Source organism: Thermobia domestica, chromosome 18 (genome assembly GCF_964235325.1).
Source record: "Thermobia domestica chromosome 18, izTheDome1.hap1.1, whole genome shotgun sequence".
NCBI lineage: Eukaryota > Metazoa > Arthropoda > Insecta > Zygentoma > Lepismatidae > Thermobia > Thermobia domestica.
Genome location: NC_137471.1, coordinates 77,531,299 through 77,552,644, shown reverse-complemented (window position 1 = coordinate 77,552,644; position 21,346 = coordinate 77,531,299). Strand labels below are relative to the sequence as shown.

General features: G+C 36.6%; 1 protein-coding gene across 3 annotated transcripts in view; it reads right to left on the bottom strand.

Moving 5' to 3' along the window:
- The window catches only part of Tgs1 (Trimethylguanosine synthase 1), a 102,975-nt gene that overhangs the window by 12,693 nt on the left and 68,936 nt on the right, over nucleotides 1–21,346 (bottom strand). For all 3 annotated transcript variants that reach the window (XM_081747075.1, XM_081747076.1, XM_081747077.1), the window contains exons 6-9: nucleotides 20,497–20,749; nucleotides 13,125–13,689; nucleotides 6,472–6,603; nucleotides 4,950–5,245 (exon numbers count right to left, since the gene is read on the bottom strand). In XM_081747075.1, coding sequence (XP_081603201.1) covers nucleotides 4,950–5,245; nucleotides 6,472–6,603; nucleotides 13,125–13,689; nucleotides 20,497–20,749 — 1,246 coding nt within the window. The remainder of the gene's footprint in view (nucleotides 1–4,949; nucleotides 5,246–6,471; nucleotides 6,604–13,124; nucleotides 13,690–20,496; nucleotides 20,750–21,346) is intronic.

Below are 21,346 nucleotides of genomic sequence, written 5' to 3'. Positions count from 1 at the left end.
AAGTTTGTCAGAACTATAGGTAGTTAACTCGTACTCGGAAGCGCAAAGCATGATAACAGTAAAACAATGGGTATGAAATCGGTAAGATTATGACAATCACTAATACGTATTTCATCAAACCCAACTTCATACAGCCCTTCTATGGAAGATTAGATTCTATTTATTATATTAATTAATTCTAATTTATTACTACCAGTTGCTGCTGATACTACTACTATTATTATTACTATCATTAGTATTATTGTACGTAGACGAAAACAATATTATTAGATATTTAATATACCATAAAATGTTAAATTGTGCAAACAATATGAAAATGTTGACATTTGACGTTTCGAATGCAGACATCGCATTGATCTTACGTGAGCATGTATATATACTGACTATTTAGGGGCAGAGCTATGAATGGGGGCTTATGATTGACTGAGGGAATTCTGATTGGTTGAGGAATGCTAGCTCCTAACTGGCTGTTGTGACTACGAGAAATGGCTTTTTCTGAATGTGTTTTTGTTCCTGAAGAGGGTCGATCAGATAGGGCTGAGTTGAAACTCACTGTCTCTATTCAGACTCTTCCTTTCCAGTGGGATAGCTATGCCTTCCTTTATTGTTCTGTCCCAAAAATTGCTGGACTTGGCTACTATGGTCGTATTTGTAAAATCAATTGTCTCCAAACTCTAGGCTGTGCTCTGCCTGTCCTGACTTTTCTAAAGAACACAAGGGGTTACAGCTACATAAGATTTCAGCAGCCCAAAAAGTCAGGAGCCATAGCTATTTCACGGCAAAGAAACAATCTGAATAGACAATGGATTTCAAGTCAGCCCTATCTGGTCGGACACTTTTCAGGAACAAAAACAGACATTCAACAAAGCCATTTCTCGTAGCCACAACAACAGTCAATCAAGAACCAGCATCCCTCACTCAATCAGAAAACAACATTACCCTCAGCCAATCCCAATCTCCCATTCACAGCTCTGCCCCTAAGTAGTCAGTAGATATATACATGCTCACGTCTCCGGTCTCTTCATTAACAACCCCAAGACATTCTGAACTTCCAGTCATCACCAACAAAGAAATCAGTGACCAAATGCAAACTGAACCTCAAAAGGACCAGAAAGCAGACAAACATCCAGAAGAAATTAGTTCTGACCAGAACAAGAAGGACTACACAACAACCAATCACGAGAGAGTGGATCCAGGAAGCCATCAATCAAGCACCCAATAGAATTCTGGCATGGGTTTCATCGGTGCTCGCTATTTCAACGAAGCCAGAAGATAGGGAGACGCTCACAAAAACAATACAGTCCACTACAAAGAAATTCTTCCATGCAACAATAAACATCATACCAACTACAGATGGCAGACGACTTATAACAGAAACGTCGTATGCAAAAGAACTTAAACGAAGAAAATAAAAACGCCAGACAAGGAAACAAGCAAAGGAAGCAGCGCAATAAACCAGGGGAAGAAGGAGCTGCAACCTGCTGACAGATGACAACCTCAGCAATGGACAAGGATATGGCCAGATTTTACACGTTTTAAAAATAGCAGATATCCTCACTAACAATACACCTCCCCACTACAGACAACAGAGATTTGTAAATAACATATTCCGATATGTCGCTTATTTCACAGATATTAAGTAACTTATTATTACAGACAAGTTTACATGGATTTTAGTCACCCTTCAAATGTGGTTTTGCCATGTAAATACTTAAGCATGCAGCATGACCAACTACGGGGTTCTTTTTTCTGGTTTCCAGTTTTTTTATTTAATTTTTATTATCCCTTCATCAAACAAAAATAACTTTTCTTGCGCTTTCCTATCTTCTTATTTATCCTTCTTTCTATCTTGCACAACTACAGAATTGCGTGTAAACGTCTTTCGAAAAAGATAGAAACCGCAGCATACACATCCCCCGATAGACACTTTAGTTTACTAGCAGCATGGAGGAGAGACATGTAGAATGTTGGTTGATGTCTTACTCACTATCCAGGACGCGGGTTTTCCCGAGGGACGTCCTTTATTACCAATTTTCCGTTTCTGTTTCGGTCTCTTCATTACAATCCCTGAAGATGAATGCGATGTCTACATTCGAGACATCGGATGTCAATATTTTCACCTGGCTGATAACCCGAGAAGACTTATCACGTCGCCAGGAAACATTCAAATCTTTCTTCGTACAAACACGTTTAAAATCTAGTGGTATTATTCAACTTATAATACCAACGAATATGGTAAGTTTGAAACCTCGATCAAGTAGCCAGTCCATAGCTGAGTGGACTATCGTGTTCAGTTTCAGATTAAGATCCTAAGGTTTGAGTTGCTTTGAAGAGGATGCACATTTTTTAACTGTCCTCGATCCCTGTCGTTAGGGTATATAAAAAAGTAAAATAAAGTAACTAAAGTAAATGTGTTACGAGAAAATGCGAAAAATTAGTTTCAAAATAAAGCGACAAAACGGAACAAAAAGAAAAGGTAAATGTGCATGTATTTGGTGAACAAGGCCCTGAGTTCAATTCCCAGTTAGAGGGCATCGAAAGCACTGAAACAGTTTAGATTCTACTTTAAACTATAGGTCTCGTTCTATATAACTCGACTGATAATAAAGGTCTTAAATAAAATACAAATCAACACATCAAGCAGTAAGTTTGAAGGAGAAATAAGAGCCTAAAATCTGTAATGACACTATCTACTGTCCAATTGCTTATCCTATGTATCGAAAACTTGGTATTAAACAAAAGAAGTTATGGGCTTCAGAGATCGAATTCAATTAAATTAAGACTCAAGGATTTTGATACAGATTACCTGTGATTTTTCACCATTATTATTATTATTTAATTACTAATAAAATTATTACTAATTATTATTGAGAAAAAGACTCATAAAATGCTTCGTGTGTAGTATTGTGCTGTATGGGTCAGAAATATGGACATTACGCCAAAATGATGAAAAATGACTGGAAACTTTCGAAATGTAAGTGTGGAGAAGAGTGGAGAGAATTAGCTGGGTCGAGCGGAAAACGAATGAGATGCTGTTAGAGATGGTGAGGGAGAAAAGAACAATTTTAGTTATTATTAAGAAGAGGAAGAGAAACTGGTTGGGACATTGGATACGAAGGAACTGTATCATGAAGGATGTTTTAGAGGGTATGATGGCAAGAAAGAGAGGAAGAGGGCGAAGGAGACTACAATTAATGGACGATGTCAAAACAGAAAAATAGTATGTGAACAAGAGGTTTAGCAGAAAACTTACTGGAACTTACTTTATTTATTTTAACACAAAGTGTATGGATATTTTTCAAGTATGAGGAATATTTGACATTACTTAGTTTTTAATATTTTTTCCTGAGGGAACTTGCATCACTGCGCCCAAATTCGAATGCTCCAGTAGTTTGAGGATACTTGTTTTTTATTCATATTTTTTCACTTTTAGGGTATAAATGCATGTGCACATTTTCAAAGTTTTCAGGTTATAGAAATCCAATCTTTTTTTTTTTTTTTTTATTTAATATCCCACGATTACGCTCCGAGGCTAAGGGAGAAGGTGGTTATGATAATGAACGAAATATGGGAGGAAACAAAAGTACTCCGAGAACCCACCCACACACGGTTGAGTTGATTTTAACATCCCTTTCAGCAGCGAGGCTATATGAGACGGGACTTACTAATTAACGTGGAATCCGAACATGAGCTTCCGCCGGGAACCGAACCCGGGTCTTCCACACCACAGGCGCGCACGCTAACTGCTAGCCAGAAGAAGCTCAACCCATCCACACGGTATTTATTCCCTATAAAGCCCACTCTGTGGGAGCTGGAATCGAACCAGGGACCTCACTCACAAGAAATCCGAGTACTACCACTCTCATTCTCCCAAACGTACTCGTAATGAATGATGTACGACATACCAAGTTCGAAATTCTCGGAAGAACGCTACATAACCTAGAAATATGAAAGGTTCTTACCTAGTTTAATATTTCGAAGAATTTCTCTCTGTTAAATTATTGAATTATACAGGCTAGGTTAATCGACAGTCAAGTAAATATTCCAAGCTTTTGTTTCTTGTCCCCTTTCCTGTTTGCCTCAAGTATCATTTGCCTGCAAATCCAATCTCAACATTGAGATTTTTCACGGTTTGCCAAATTAACACTCAATAAGTTTGGATCTGTGCATTTCATCAGGTCTGAATTCACACACTAAATCAACTTTTCTGATAACATCAAATAACTGTGAGATTATTGGTATTCATGTTTGAAATCTTTGTACAAAGCGCCGGAATTCAATACCTAATCATCTTAGAAGAACAACAGTTTGCTTTGTGTAGAATAATTTGCTGATTTCTTTAGAATTCCTACTGGTCTCGACTCTGAATGCTGTACCTGTAGAAATTTTATTCTCTTTCTCCGACCCTTCCTAACCATATGTCTTTTCCAGTTTGTAGAAACCCTACATATAAACAACGGAATATACATTCGTTTGACTCTTAAAAATATTTATTTTATAGTGTTTTCCTAGAACTAAAAAAAAAAAAAAAAAAAGCTTAAGTTTTACGTCCCACGATTATGCCGGTTAGGCTAAAGGAGACGGTGGTGATGAAAAATGAAGTAAATGGTGGAAAGTGGGGGGAAACGGCAGAAAACCGAGAAAACCCACGCACATTGTGTTTGTCCACCACAAAGTACACTTAGCGCGAGGTGGGATCGAACCAAGTAAACCATGCACCAGAGGTGAACGCTTTACCACTAAGCCATCGCGGCCCAAAAAAAGCTATAAACAAGTAACACAAATTTACTTAACTATGAACTTGTTGCCATGCTTTCCAGTTTATAGAGTATCTTCATGACCGCTGCGTAAGCAAATTAAATATTTGGGCACCACGGAATTTTAATTATTTCATTTTTCAATCAATTATCTCATTTCCGAAGTGCTAAACAAAAAAATTGCGTTCTTACCTGATCAACATTTACGTTCCTTGGTAAGAAATATGCAATATTGTCAGTTATCTGACGACTAACTTCAAATAGTTTAAATCCTCCTAATGAGATCATTGTATCTAGATCAAAGACATCACATGATTTATATCCAGGCCCACCCCACGGAGGACTCATGAACACTACATCGGCTTTTAACGATGGTGCCAGGTCCAAGTAATCACCCACTATGAATTCAATGCGATCTTCCACTCCGTACACAGCTGCATTGTTCCGAGCAATTTCAATCTTCTTTGGATCAATATCAATTGCTATCACTGAAAAATAAAGAAGGAATCACATACTCAGTTTCTTAAAATAAAAATACAAAGATAAGTAGGAAAATAAGTTTCCACTGGCGGCTATGGACACAGGTGTTTACGTAAGGCAAATAATATGCGAAAATAAAAAAGCCTTACTTTATTTTTCCACATAAGAACCAAGGACGTTGATACATTTTCATTTCGCTTTATAAAGTTTAAATATCTTCTTAGAAAAAATGCGTGTCATGCATAATGGCAAAACCTGACTGTCTTCGTCACTTGTTCTAAAATACCTTCCGCTGACAGCACTTTTCATTCCCGAAAAGAGATGGAAATTGTTGGGCGTGAGGTTGGGACTGTACGGGGATGGACAAGGCCTTCTCAATTGTGCTGGCAAGATTGTTTTGCATTGTCGCCGCCGACTGTGCTCCTGCATTATTGTCCAAAAGGGAGAACGCCAGATGTTAGAAGGTTACGACGCTTTCTGCGAATAACACACTTCAGTCTGGTCAGTGTCTGACAATATCGCTGAGCATTGATTTATCCAACCTTCACACTTGTTGAGCATAGAATGTGCCGCTCATCCGGACTTTCTGCTAGAACTGCGATTCCGAAATCTGTAGATCTTGGCTGTACATCATCAGATGATGTTGATAGTTCTTGTATTAAACCGATGCCCTATTTGCGAAATTGCTTTGCGATTTCTTGGGAGGAAAAAATAAGGGAAACTTATTTTCCGACTTCTCCTCGAGGTAACAGATTAAATAGTCATTGTTATTAAGAAACTTCGTAAGAAAATATGTGATAATGCTTTCAAGATTTCTTTTTTCGTTCATCGATGGAAACCAGGCATTGACTAGAACGTAGGAAAAGTTTAACAGATTTTAACATCTTGTTTTATAGTTAATTCTTATTTTTAATGGTACCAATATTACTTTGAAAGTCTTATTAAATATTTATAATCATTACTATGGCTACAAATAATATTGTTTGAAGTTCAACGTTCCACTTCAACACTGAAGGCTAGAACAAATTAATTTAACGTAGGACTCAAATCTATAACTATTCCCGTGCCAAGGCGGGGACGCTCACCATTTAACCAAAATGAAGCTCTCATATAATATACTAGATTACATATAGCATTATAGCAAACATGGCAGTATATCACTCTTCTTATTTTATTAGACATCTTTATTTTATTTATTTATCCTTAATTGGTTGTTCATATATCGACAGCTTACCTCTTTCACATGTAAATGCAAACTGAATAGCACTGCCTCCAGCACCACAGAAAGCATCTATTATGAGATCACTCCGACAGCGTTCAGCAATGTGCTCTGCTATCTTCTCTGGCGTTACGGAAAACCACGATTCTACAAGATTAAAAAAAAAAGTAATAAATATTTCACTAAAAACAGCAAAGCATAGGGTCGATGATACCAGAGTTTTGTTGTGAACTTTTTTTTTTCTGTTATAGAAAGTACACTGAAGATTCTTACAAAATTTCATTTACATCCGATCAATTCCATAACTGAACATTCTTACACACTCCAAGTTCCAAATATTTACGTAGTATTTAAATTATGGATCATTCTCTTAACTGTTTGATAATTTAAGATGGCACAAACACTGATAAAGCGAATTACATACTTTAAATTATTATTGACATACTCGTGGTTCCTCACAGCACAGTCCAACCTGAACTAGCGCTTAATCATCTTCGGTAAACTGAAGTGTATACTATGAGAAAAAGCGGAAAGGCTATCACTCACCGCAAAAAATATGCAGCAGAATTTTCTTCTACATATTTTTTACGGTGAATAATAGTCTCTCCGCTTTTTCTCATTGAATATAATCACCGCTCGCAATATTGTGAACTGTATACTTTTTGTTGGGTCATTCCACGTCAATTCAACCAACATTTTGGGGAAATTTAACCCACTATCTCAGATTTGGATGAAATTTGGTAGAGTTATAAAACTTTTTATGCTAATTGCAAGTATGTAAATTTTATTGCAATAGTATCAGCGGTTCAGAAGTTATTGTATTTCAAAGATGAGAAGAAAATTCATTTTTAACAGTCGTGACAGGATATTTCCCCGTTTTGTAAGAACACTAAAACAATCATATTTCAGTTCCTATTACTGCCAGAAACATGATTCTTTTTTTATTCAGACTGTCTTGAAGTTGTTTACCATTTGAAAAAAAAAGATAATTTCCATAGAGCTGATAGAAAATTTATAAAGTCATTGGAAAGGTAACATTTTGAGAAAAAACCTAGAACGCCATTTTGTAAACTTCAAACCTTTATTTCTCAAAATCCTCATCATGGATTTCAATGAATTTGTTTTTGTTTGAAATCTTACATCTAGTTTCACATATACAAAAATTGTAATGGGCCATCCAAGCACTGAGGAGATATCCCAGTCAGTGTTGCCAACTGATTGAGAAAGAAAATTTTTCCAATAACTTCCATACGATTTAACATATCCCCCCCCCCAAAAAAAATGGTATAAGTACTCTTAGGTATCCTGGAAATACGCCTGTGAGCTTTACCACTCCTCCCAAGCAACCCAGTCATCAGGGTTGCCTGTCACAGCGTTAGACGTATCTGTGCCCACACTTTCCATTATTACGTGCGACATTACAAATATATAAAATTGTGTGAACCAAATACCCCTTAGTACTGAACTACCAATTTCGTAAAAAAAAAAAAAACAGTATATATGAGGCGCCTAGTATCAAACTCCGCCACATCCTTTTCGCTTAGATTCGAGTAATCTCGCAAAACGTGCAGTGAAGCTCCATATACATGTGTATAAAGCAGGGTTGGCTGTTTTTTTTCCCAAAAAAAAAAAAAAAAAAAAAAAAGTTTAAACCAACCAACAAAAAAAAAAAAAAAAAAAAGCTTTAAATCGTGTGAACTTCATGGTGACATGGTAACGTCTCCACATATGAAAGCATCTGCATTACGTTTATGTACTTTTCACCTTTTAATCAAGGGGTCCCGTGTTTAATTCTCGGTCGAACCACAACCCATCTTTCAAGTGTAAACCAAATAGCGATTCGAGGTGTCCCTTTAAGCGAAAGTCTTCTCCGTGATAACCCTGGTATTTCCTAAGGATGTTAAGCCTAAACATACGAAACGAAACCAAATTATATATTTCTGCTTGCCTGAATGCCTGTTGTTTTATAAAGAAGCCAAGGTTCCTTAAATATATTTATAGAAATTGGCAAAATTTATCAACTGCCTACGCAGCTTCCAACATCAGCTTGGATTTGACTTTGTTTTAATTTTATTGAATGATATCTACATACCAAATCTGTAATTTAATACCTCAGTTTTAGCGTAGTGATTATGATACGTTGATCTTAAAATTTTATATACAAATGCATTTAAAGTAATAACAGGATTTTCCCAATGACTAAGGCGGGAGTTTCCCGACTTATATATAATTGTATAATGTTTTTACTTGTGTAACTGTTTATCTTTTTGTCCTTCTGAAATGACTCTTGACAATTATATTAACAACTAGGCCTATGTAAAGGTCAGTACAACGTATTTTATCAGGAGTCCTTCGTGAGTGAGTCGGCAATCGCATTTGTGACCAATTAGTCCCGGTTTCGTGTCGAAATGGACAATTTTTCTTGAATGAAGCCGAGAAGCGGTTTGGATTCCGCTTTAAGCTTATGTGACCCCTTCCAGCATAACCTTGTTGTTGCATAATAACACCAAGGCGAAACAAACTAATTTCTGTCCATATCTAATATAAATACATAGAGTAAATTATTTAAACAAAAAAAAAACTGGTTTAAATTAAAAAAAAAACGGGTGTAAACAAAAAAAAACTTTTTTTTTTTTCAATAAAAACCATGGTTTTTGTCAACCCTGGTATAAAGTCCCATATTTGAACTATTTTTTTAGTATGAAATATTAAGATTTTAAACCTAATTCTGTTTCCATGGAATCCTTTAGATCAAACATATAACAAGCGATATATAACTCAATTTCAATAAAAAATGGATTTGGCGGCTTTTCATACTAGTCGCCTCATATATTCAATTAATACAGAACACTATGTATTCGACACCCTACTAATCTGTACGTAGGGTTCAAAACCGTATTCACTCTGCTCTCATTTCCAAAGAATAGCGAAATTAGTTTTTTCTTTCTTTCTTTGAAAATATCTACGACACTAGAAAAAATACTACATGGTTCAACACTCTAAATCTTTCCGAAAGTCAGAGTTAGTGAACGTATTTGAAGATCTTCCAAATATTGCTTAGCCCGCACAACGGAGGGCGTATCAGCTAGTATATCTATAACAAGTAAAGTCTTGTGCTGCTGTTCTAATGATGTATAGTTATTGTTAGAATTAAGGAAAGTGTTGTATCCTAATGTGATTCCCCCAACTAATTATGACTATTGAACACAAAAGTTACTGAATTCTTTCAGATGATACGGAACATGACGGCCAACAGTCTTTCAAACACAGAATCTGGTAATGTCGGATACAAAACAAAATTTTCCTCGCGTAAAGGAGTGGAATGTTTCACTGATGGATGTGGAGCCTAATATAAAAACTGCAAAGCCTTCTTAAATCTTTAATCCCACGCAAGTGATTTCCATTGTATGGTGGCAGTTTTTTTTTTTTTTTTTTGGGGGGGGGGGTTACCAGCCTTGGAAAGTCCTCATACGATGGAATTGGTGGGACTTTTAACCTGGTTGTGACAAAAGCAAGCCTTCAGAGACCACTGTCTGGTCAAATAAATACATGTGCCCTTATGTTTCATTTCTGTGAAGAAAATATTAGCACCATGTTTTTCTTTCTGCACAAAGAAGAAATGGCTGTTGTTCGTGCCACACTTCAACAAAGATTATTGAGAGCAAAACTATTCCGGGAACACGTGCAATGCATTGTTTTGGAAAAACTGGTCCATTCAAGATTGAAGCAAAGCGTACAAGTCTGGATGAAGATTTTAGTTAGTGAATAGTGATGAAGGCGATGCATCAGTAAATTTCCTACATCCCCATGGTCCATCTCCATAATTTTATTGGGCTGAAAATGATTCCTGTTGTGTCCCGTTTACTCACATCTTATGTAAAGAGGATATAACAACTGCTACTGGCAGAACATACCAGTTATCTCCAAAGTCTCTGCAAGTAGCTACTTCAATGTGGGAAACGTTTAGCAAAAGTACTTGATGTTAATATCTAATTACAGCAAAACCGAAGATTTATTTTATGTTCCATAAAATGTAGGCCTTATAATACTGTCAAGCTTATTATATTTGCTTCTTTGGCAGTTATTCTGATTAACATTTAAAAATGCTAATGCCCATATATTGTTCAGATTATTGTATTTTTCCCCTTAACTATAAATTTTCGAAAATCCCTATTTCTCCTCCGTGCTTGGATGGCCCATCACAATACTTGTATAGTGAAAATAGATGTAATAAGCTTACTGCAAAATGTGGTACACATACGTCTAACGCTGTGACAGGCAACCCTATATATATAAAAAAAAAAAAAAACTAAAATTGGTTGACAACCCTGATAACTGGGTTGCCTGGTAGACGTGTTTCTAGCATACTGAGGAATACTTATACCAATTTTAGGGTGAATATGTTAAATCGTATGGAAGTTATTGGAAAATGTTTATTTCGCAATCAGTTGGCAACAATGACTGGGATATCTCCTCAGTGCTTGGATGGCCCATCACAATTTTTGTATATGTGAAACTAGATGTAATAAGCTTTCAAACAAAAACAAATTCATTGAAATCCATGATGGGGATTTTGAGAAATAAAGGTTTGGAGTTTACAAAATGGCGTTTAGTTTTTTTCTCAAAATGTTACGTTTCAAATGACTAAATTTTCCGCTCTATGGAAATTATCATTTTTTTAAATAGTAAGCAACTTCAAGTCAGTCTGAATAAATAAATAAATAAATAAAAAAAAAAAAAAAATCATGTTTCTGGCAGTAATAGGAACCGAAATATGATTGTTTTAGTGTTCTTACAAAACGGGGAAATATCATGTCACGACTGTTAAAAATGGATTTTCTTCTCTGAACCGCTGATGCTATTGCAATAAAATTTACATACTTGCAATTAGCATAAAAAGTTTTATAACTCTACCAAATTTCATTCAAATCTGAGATAGTGGGTTAAAAGCTTTGGTTGAACTGACGTGGAATGACCCTGTTTCCTTATTTCTTTATATTCATTTTATTCTCCATGTGAAAGATGAGGACCACATTCTCCGTTTAAAGCCGATTTTGCCAATTCTCGGACGACGGTAGACAGTGTGTGTTGGAGTGATAAGCATACCACGATTCACCAAAATTTCACCATCCTACAATGAAATAGAGCGTCGTAACTGTACTAGTGTGAATCCGGTAATCACAGGCAGATTTTTTTTTAGACTGGCACATGAGTGCTTGAAATCCATCGAAGTACGTTACTACCATTCGTTTTAAAGAGGTGAACTATCGCAGGACGCAATTTATGGAAGACAGGGCACACGTGTCATACGGTAAAACTAATGACCCTACAATGTGGACCGGCAAAAAAATTTCATGAACCAGTAGTTGAAAAATACTGTTGTAGATAGCGCACACTGACCAGTCAAAACATCATAACCACCTGCTACTTTTTGAACTTAGTCGTTGGTGACGTGAGAGGCAAGGGGCATAGCACGAACAGCATGCCAGACGATGACAGGGCCTCATTCGATCAGTCAGTATGATGCTTGTGCGTAAAATGGGAAAGGCGTCGATATATCAAGGGTTTGATACGGGCCAGATAGTGATGGACAGCCGGCTGAGCATGTGAATCTCGGAAACAGCGCTCGGATATTCGCGAGCTGCCGTGGTTAGTGTCCTGGGAAGTGGGAAAGAGGACGGTGAAACCCGCACCAAACTAAAAGACATGGGGCAGTCAAACCTCACTTAAGCTTTCGAACGTTGTCGAGGTTAGTACAACAGGATGGGAGGCAAAATGTAGCACAATTAATAGCAGACTTTAACAGTGGACAAGGCATGTGTGTGTGTGAGCACACAGTTCACTGTGCACTGTTAGATACGAGCCTCCGCAGCCGACATTCCGCACAACATACTCAATAACTGGAATGGGCGGGTGCTCAGCGCCGTCGTTGGACCATAGAGCAATGGCACAATATTGCATGGACCGATGAATCACGATACTGTCTTCACATCAATGGGTGGATCAGAATTCGTCGTCTTCCAGGGGAACAGTTGCTCGACACATTCACAGTAGAATGATGACAGGCCAATGGTGACTACATTATGATTTGGAAAACCTTCACATGGTCATTGAAGGGCTCAGTAGTGCGTGTGGAGAACACCATGACAACTCTTAGCTATCCGCAAGTCAGTGCTGATCATGTACACCCATTCATGTCGGCCGTATTTCCAGCTAGGAATGGCATCTTTCAGCACCACAACGTTCCTTGTAACAGGGCTCTTGGTATTGCAGTGATTTCAGGAACAGAGTGGTGAATTTCAGTTGCTGCAATGACCCCGAAATTCATCCGATCTTAACTTAACTGAACGCCTTTGGGATGCCATTGAACGTCAGATTCGAGCTTATCGTCCACCTTCGCGGAATTTTCAGGAATTAAGTGACTTGTGTGTCCAGATGCGACACAATACCTCCAGTCACCTACCAAGGTCTCCTTACTTGCATGCCAAACGGCATTGCTGCTGTCCTGCAAGCCGAAGGAGGGCATACCAGATATTAGGTAGGTGTACATAATATTCTGGCTGGTCAGTGGATGTATGTACTAATTCTTCAGGAAACTGATCATCATTAAAATTCGTTCAATTGGCAACTTACAACAATATTCATTTCAATACGCGAACAACACTTACCATCGTCCATCTGGATTCCTTCATCAAATTTCGAGAAGAGTTGATACCGTCTTAGCCAGTATTTCACAAGACTAGGTTTACAAGCTATTTCAGGCGGAATGAAGTCCGTAACAGAAGTCCTCTTAGTCAATTTCTTCTTTTTCTTTCGTAACTGTTTCCTTTGTTCACACGAGCCACTTTCATTGTCAGGAAGTTTCTCTTCCTTCATATCACACGGAATTTCCTCAGATTCTATACAAATGGTATCTTTCAACACTTCACTAACACCACAAACAACATTATCATCACTTTCGGTTAATTCCACTTCTTTCGTTTCTTCACAACTTTCAGTTTCAACACCTTTTTTTGTCGCGCCAGCTTTCTGTTCTTCATCGGCATACGCGGCCAAATGCTTCAGTGTTTTCTCCTGAATACTTCGCCTCTTAAACCATGCGACTGCTGGAGAAATATTTTCATCGTCGGAGCTGGAAGCACTGGAATCCTTAAAATGTTTGTGCTTCTTCTGTAGTTTAGTACGAAAATGGTGTTCCAAATTGGTCTGCTGATCATCTACCGAATCATCTGCCTGCACAATATTAAGAAAACAAAATGAATATATGAAAAATAACGAGAAAAAGACAAAATAGTTTTACTTTACAATTTCCCCAAGCAACGCGCAAACAACACTCGTTTTAAAGTTTTATGTGATCACAATATAAGTTTACTATTCGTTACTATCACCATTACAGTAAAAAATCATATTCTTCCCTTTTAGCTTTAAATAAAGGAACTAAACTCCTGGTGCAATAGCCCTTAGGGGACCAGGTCCTACTAGCCGGCTTGTGGTATTTATGAGGCCTTGAGGTGATGTCTAGTCAGCATATCGGCTATCCTTGCCATTAATGCTGCCTTTCAAGACATGAGATTGCTATTTTAGACGAGAGAGAGTCAAGAAAAATGCTACAAAAGCCTTTAGGAGGAAGAAAGGACTATTTTGTGGGACCTTGAATAAAGAGTTGAGTATTGTGCTGTATGGTCGGAGACATGGACATTACGAAAACTTGATGAAAAACAACTGGAAGCTTTCGAAATGTGGCTGTGGAGAAGAATGGAAGGAATTAGCTGGGTCGAGCGGAAAACGAGTGAGTGTGTTACAAGTGGTGGGGAAGAAAAGAACAATTTCAGATATAATTAAGAAAAGGATGAGAAACTGGTTAGGACATTGGCTAAGAAGGAACTGTATCATGAAGGATGTTTTAGAGGGTATAGTGGCAGGAAGGAGAGGAAGAGGACGAACGAGACTACAATTAATGGACGATATCAGAGAAATCGTACGTGAAGATGAAGAGGTCAGCGGAAGACCGTTGAGCATGGAAGCTTCTCAGGTGCAGCAAGTGACCTGCCAATAATGGCAGAATACCTATATGATGATGATGACAATCAATAGAGGTCTATTTTTGCTAGTCTTTCCCTTGTGTTTAAATTTGGACGTCTGCCTTCGCAACCAATTAGAATTCGTACGTAGAATAACATAGTCATGGCGAGTACATAGACTTTTTTCCAGCGAGAGAGAGTGAGAGGAAAAAAACGTCCGTTTTAATTGTATAGATCAAATATTTCAATTATTAAAGTCTTATTTCAATGTCAAGGTTATAAAGACGTGAATCTACAATTTATAGGGTGAGAGGAATGCTTTTCTCTACTACTGCAATATAACACAAAATTCAATGAGTCATACATGTAAGAATTAAGATGAAAATTTGATTTATTTATTTATTTTTCGAAATTTAGAAAATTACTTTCGTATTTTAGAGTTTATTTCAAACAGAATTTTGCATTTGCTACATATTTTTATCTACACGTTCGTTACTATTATAATTTCGAAAAATACTATTTATATGCGTATGTTAGTTACGTGAGTGGTGATCCCATATTTTCGTACACGCATGGGTCGATTACTTAAGCACTCTTGACAAAATAAATATTCCAGCAGATTATTAACATTTTTTGCTTTTAAAATAAGAGAGAAGGCAGCTTAATCCCTAGAGGTACTTATAAAAGCACTGAAAATTTTACATTACGTCACTTATTAGAGTTTACGACAGACCGCCTCGTTAACAGAAGATAAAAGCAATTCAGAAAGAAAGAAAACTACTGGGAAAGAAAATAGATAATTTATTAAAATCGAATACTTATTCAGATTCTAGCCATGACACACATTCGCCCATCATAGTATTCAGCATTACTTTCAATATCACCGACTAACATATGAACGTATTCCCCTCCCTTATTTTTCTTAATTCAATGTGCACCCGGACGATGAGATGTCTGTTAGGGATACAAATATTTATTAGTAAGTTATTAGTAATGAAGGCGGGAAGTAATCTAGATTAGAGACGCAACCTTAAGTGATAAGGAATTGGATATTAATCGCTGTTCGAGTTTTTCAGATGCTTATGGACGTTAGTTGCAAATGAGATTTGGCTTAATATTATTCTTAGGATTAGTGGTGAGGCTAGAAGCATAAGAGATGTTTATTTATTAAACGTTGGCTTGTATGTGCCGAAAAGTGGAGGTTAATAAACACCAGTTACAGGTAATTGAATGATTACTAAATTTTTCATACATGTAGTCCTAACTATTTGGATGTATCTGACAAGTAAACCTTACGTTTGGGTGAATCGAGTTGCTGACTGAGACACATATGAGAAAGTAGTACTAAATGTGGTCAGTATTTCAGTGAAGTTGTAGGTGCGAAGCTCCAGTGGTTTAGGAGATACAGCTACCAGAACATCACATGGAAGTACATAATAGTCTTCATACAGTTGGAGGTAAAAGCCCTGTAAGACCTCTTCTAACGACAAAAGGTGAATAACAAATATATGGGTACAAATTAGGACTAGGGGGAAGTCATATAGTAAGAGTATACCTGACGGCGGCCATCTTGAAATCCGCCATTTTGAATTAAGGTTAAGTTTTTAAAATAGGAATAGGGTCATGTGATACATAATTTAAGGCGCAAATTTAATCAGATGAACAATGGTGACGTTAATTTTGATTTACGCGCAATTGGTAAAAAGTTACAGGGAAATTAAATATTGTTGCAGAATATGTATTAGTCCTTTACCCCACCTTGTAAATTTTGTGTTAATGATAATAATTAAATAAAAAGCATGTGGATAAATATTAGCTATTAATAAGGTGTCACTGTTATGCGTTTTGTTTAAAACTTTTGTCTGATTCAAAATGGCGGATTTCAACATGGCCGTCATCAAGGCAACTCTTACCATAGACCTAATATTTATCCACATGCTTTTTATTTAATTATTATCATTAACACAAAATTTACAAGGTGGGGTAAAGGACTAATACATATTCTGCAACAATATTTAATTTCCCTGTAACTTTTTACCAATTGCGCGTAAATCAAAATTAACGTCACCATTGTTCATCTGATTAAATTTGCGCCTTAAATTATGTATCACATGACCCTATTCCTATTTTAAAAACTTAACCTTAATTCAAAATGGCGGATTTCAAGATGGCCGCCGTCAGGTATACTCTTACTATATGACTTCCCCCTAGTCCTAATATGTACCCATATATTTGTTATTCACCTTTTGTCGTTAGAAGAGGTCTTACAGGGCTTTTACCTCCAACTGTATGAAGACTATTATGTACTTCCATGTGATGTTCTGGTAGCTGTATCTCCTAAACCCCTGGAGCTTCGCACCTACAACTTCACTGAAATACTGACCATATTTAGTACTACTTTCTCATATGTGTCTCAGTCAGCAACTCGATTCACCCAAACGTAAGGTTTACTTGTGAGTATGTTCAATTATTATATATATTAGTTAACGTTCCACGATTATGCACCGGGGCTAAGGAAGAGAGTGATGAAGATAATGAATGAAATGATAGAATGAAGAAAGTTGGAAGAAATGGGAGAACCCATGCACATGGGGTCTGTCCACCATAAAGTCCACTTGGTACGAGGAGGGATCTCACCAGGGACTCAATGCATCAAAGGTGAGCGCTAAAGCACTGAGCGATCGCAACCCCTACTATCATTCTATGATTTATACTGTTCCTTATTAAGACTACCAATCTAGATATCCTGAAAGATTTTCAAGTACAACAATGTTTACCTTTGGAAGATACGTTGATTTTATTTAGTGTTTTAATTGTGGTTTTCTTCGTAACTACTATGTAAGTACTTTTTCTTCTAATTTTCTTATGCACACGCAGGAATTTCTTTATTATTACTAATTTACGTTAGAGATTCTCAAAAATAAATGTGTTTATTTAACTATCCAAGCCTTAATTATTATTTACTAGCTATTTCTGTTTATTATTTACCAGACATTTCCTATTTCCTTATTGCTATTAAGCACACACGCGTATAATGCGCACTTTTTCCAAAATTTTACGCCTGAAAGTAGGTGAGCAGGGCACACAATATTTCCGATACCTATATGACGCGACGCAAGCTTTCACTGAACCACTGCATACATTATATAGATTTCGCAACAAATTGGACAAATATATAAGTAGCAAGTAATTAAGTGAAATAATTGGACTTTTATGTAATGTAGGCATTATGAGAAAATACATGGTAATTATTAACTTCTGTGTCTTCTGCCAAAATGGCAGAGGAACAAACAAATCGTTATGTAAACATAAATTAACATAACATAAATAATAGTCATGCATCTTTAGAAATAGAAACAAAAATACATCATGCATCTTTATTAGACTAGCATCGCACAACTAAGACTGTAAAAAATCTTTACATGCAGTTCACAATCACAGAAAGCTGTCGGAATAGTGGTGCTGTGTTAGTGATATCGATATATGAAGACCAGTCAAATAAAAACCAAACACTCGCATAAAAGTACCAATGAGATGTTTTTTAATTCAAAGTAATTGCCAGACGCATTAATACATTTATCCCACTGGGAGACGAGACAATCAATTCCAATCTTGTAGAAGGTGTTGGCTGTTAACGGATCCACAATCTCCTTGTCCGAGTGAAACTGACGTCCACGAATATGCTTTTTCAGGTAGCCAAAAATGAGACAATCACGAGGAAAGATCTGTGCCGCACGGAGAATGTTGAAGTGTTTCCCAGCCAAAGCTGTGAAGCGTATCCCTCACCAGACTGGCAGTATGGGGGACGAGTATTATCACGCAAAAGGATGATTCCCTCCGACAACATTCCAAGGCGCTTTAACTTTATAGCGTGTCTCAGTTTCTGCAAAGAGTCTTCATAGCGCCTCGCATTTATTGTGGCCTCATGTTCCAGGAAGTCAACAAGTAGAGGGTCCCTGCAGTCGAAGGTTATTATGACTTTACCGGAATTTGTGTGAATAGCTTTGGCTTTCTTTCGCGAGAAAGAATTGGAATGTTTTCATTGTTGGCTTTGCCGTTCGCTCTCGGGCTCAAAATGGTGGCAACATGTTTTGTCCCCTGTGACGATACAAGACAGAAACGCATACTCTTCCTCGTGGTGCGCGCAGAGCATCAGACATGAAGTCATTCTATTAATCTTTTGTCTCCCCGCCAGTTGATGCGGAATCCACTTCGCGCATTTTTTTCGGAACTGCAGGTGTTCATGGATGATGGTGTGCACGGAGCCATGGCTAATTCCGACCTGAACACGAATTCCTTCCTCTGTGATTCGTCGGTTTTATAAGACCACCAATCCGTGAAATCACATTAGAGGTAATGGCTCGATGGGATGTCCTGGGCGCGAATAGTCTTGCAGTGATGTGCTTCCTCCTCGGAATCTCTTATGCCACTCCTGCATACTTGTCAGTGACATGCAGTGTTCGCAATACACAGCAGACATGCAATGTGAGTTTTGCGTGTTCCAACACCTTCAGCCACCAAAAAACGAACCACATCTCTCTGCTCTTCTTTGCCTGCCTCCATTTCTAATGCTGGACGAAAGCACTTTCCATTACGTTCACCTATAGAGCAATAAACGAACAATTGTGTGTACCTGTGAGTTGTCACTATGCATTTCTCCTTCCGAGAGATGCCAGTACCAATAAGTAACAGTCGTGTTGCCAACTTTTGCAAGGAATGTGTTTTATGGAGGGTATTCAGTTTTCATTTGACTGAAAAAAACAGCCGTATCTCGCATATAAGACGCAGCACCCTAATTTATCGGCAGAAAATCCGAGGAATTCTAAAATAAAAATTCTGTAGAAATCTTGGCTCAGAAAAAGATCTCTAACCTAAAGTACCGTATTTACTCATGTATAATACACCCCGTTATTAAAGCACTGTAAAATTAAGGCTCTGCAATACGACTATTCTCCCACTTGAAGTTTCTTTTATATATACAGGGTGGCCCAAAAGTAGGTATAATCTCCTGCATTGATCAAGTATAACATTCTAGTTTATAGGTTTATTTGTTTCCGCTGTTCCGACCTTAAGATATAAAAAGACATTAGGAATAAATGATAAAGAAACTAAGCTTACCTGATGGATAACAATAAGAAATGATATAAAAAGCAATAAGTTGATCAGTACGGAACTGTATACCTACTTTTGGGCCACCTTGTATATACACGAAATTTCGTTTATATATATATCAGTATCACAGGATGCACATTAACACACTAAACAGCATGCTATTATCCATACCAGTTAACAGAAAATGTTTACAAAAACAATCTTAGTACCCAGTAGTCTTTGTTTCTTTGTAAGTTAATTTTCCTTTTATTTCAACCCTCACGGAGATTTTGAACGCGACTTTAGTTACTGCTAGCCGGAAAACTCTAATTTGGCACAATGTAATGTTTTATTGTCATGTAAAACAAAAAGGCCCCATTAAAAAAATATATTATAATCTTTAAAAGCTGGCACTGTGTCAATTCATTGCTAAGAAAATTGAGGTACTTGTCAGATAATTTTGGTTCTGTTATATAACTTGTGCACTTCTCACCAAAAGTTTACTCTGTTGTTAAAGTTATTATAACAAGAACAAACTTACCTAATGGAACTACCTCAATTTTCTTAGAATTGCACTGACAATACCAGCCTTCAACTGTTATAAGTTTTTTTTTCCGGAATACTTTGGGCCTTTTCTTTTTTTACAGAACAAGAAAATATTACTGGATGTCAAATTTAGAGTTTTCTGGGTTGCAGTAAATATGCTTACGTTCAAGAGCCCCTAAAGAGTTGAAATATTGACAAAAATGAATTCTTAAATAATAATAATAATAATAATAATAATAATAATAATAATAATAATAATAATAATAATAATAATAATAATAATAATAATAATAATAATAAAGTACTCGGTACTAAGGTAGGTTTAGTTTTATATTAAAATGTACCCTATAACATTAATTAGTAACTACTAGAAAATGCTTACCTTTTCAGAGGAGTCATCTTTTTTAGGATATATCGGGTTTCCATCATCGTCAAAATAGATATGTGTTGGTCGTTGCATCTTCAGATGTCTATTTTGACCTTTGATATTTTTCTTCCTATAAAACACTGATCCTCGCTTTATGTGATGGACTTCACTTTCATTTTGTTTTTTACCTCTTGCATACGAATATCCCATAAGAGAGAAGGCATGTTTCACTTTGTTTAGATCACCATCATCAGAATCACTTTCATGGCTGAAACAAGTTTAAAAAGTAAAATGTTTATTAGTTAACGTAATTTGTAAATATAATTTCGTTCATTAAGCCTGATATTAGCACTTAGAAATCAATATTTACACGATGTGTAGTCCGTTGGAAAGTTCCCTTTACTACGAAACTTATTTCTACTCACTGTTGGGCGAAAAGTGTGAATTAAATGTTAACATACCATATAGGAAGAAGAAAAGAATATATTATAAATATAAAGTATAATGAAATGTTATGGTTTGTAGCAGTGTGTGTTAACAGGAAATTCAAAAAAAGTAAGTGCTTAGATATCCAATTTATGCAGGAGTACTCGTTTGTACATGGCATTAGCGTCTTATGTAAGTTAACAAGCACATTTTCCTTGCAAGGCAGGAATGGAAATAATGAATTATTTACCAGAAAATGGTGAAAATATAACCGCAAATAACAGTGTCGCCATCTTTGTTTTTAGCTTATTAATTTATATGGAAAGTTATTTTTGTTTTCTTTAAATGAACTGGAATTTTAATTATGTGATTTTACTGACTTATTTTTCAAATCTATTTAAATGCCTCTTACTTCGTAAAAATTAAATTTACAAATAAC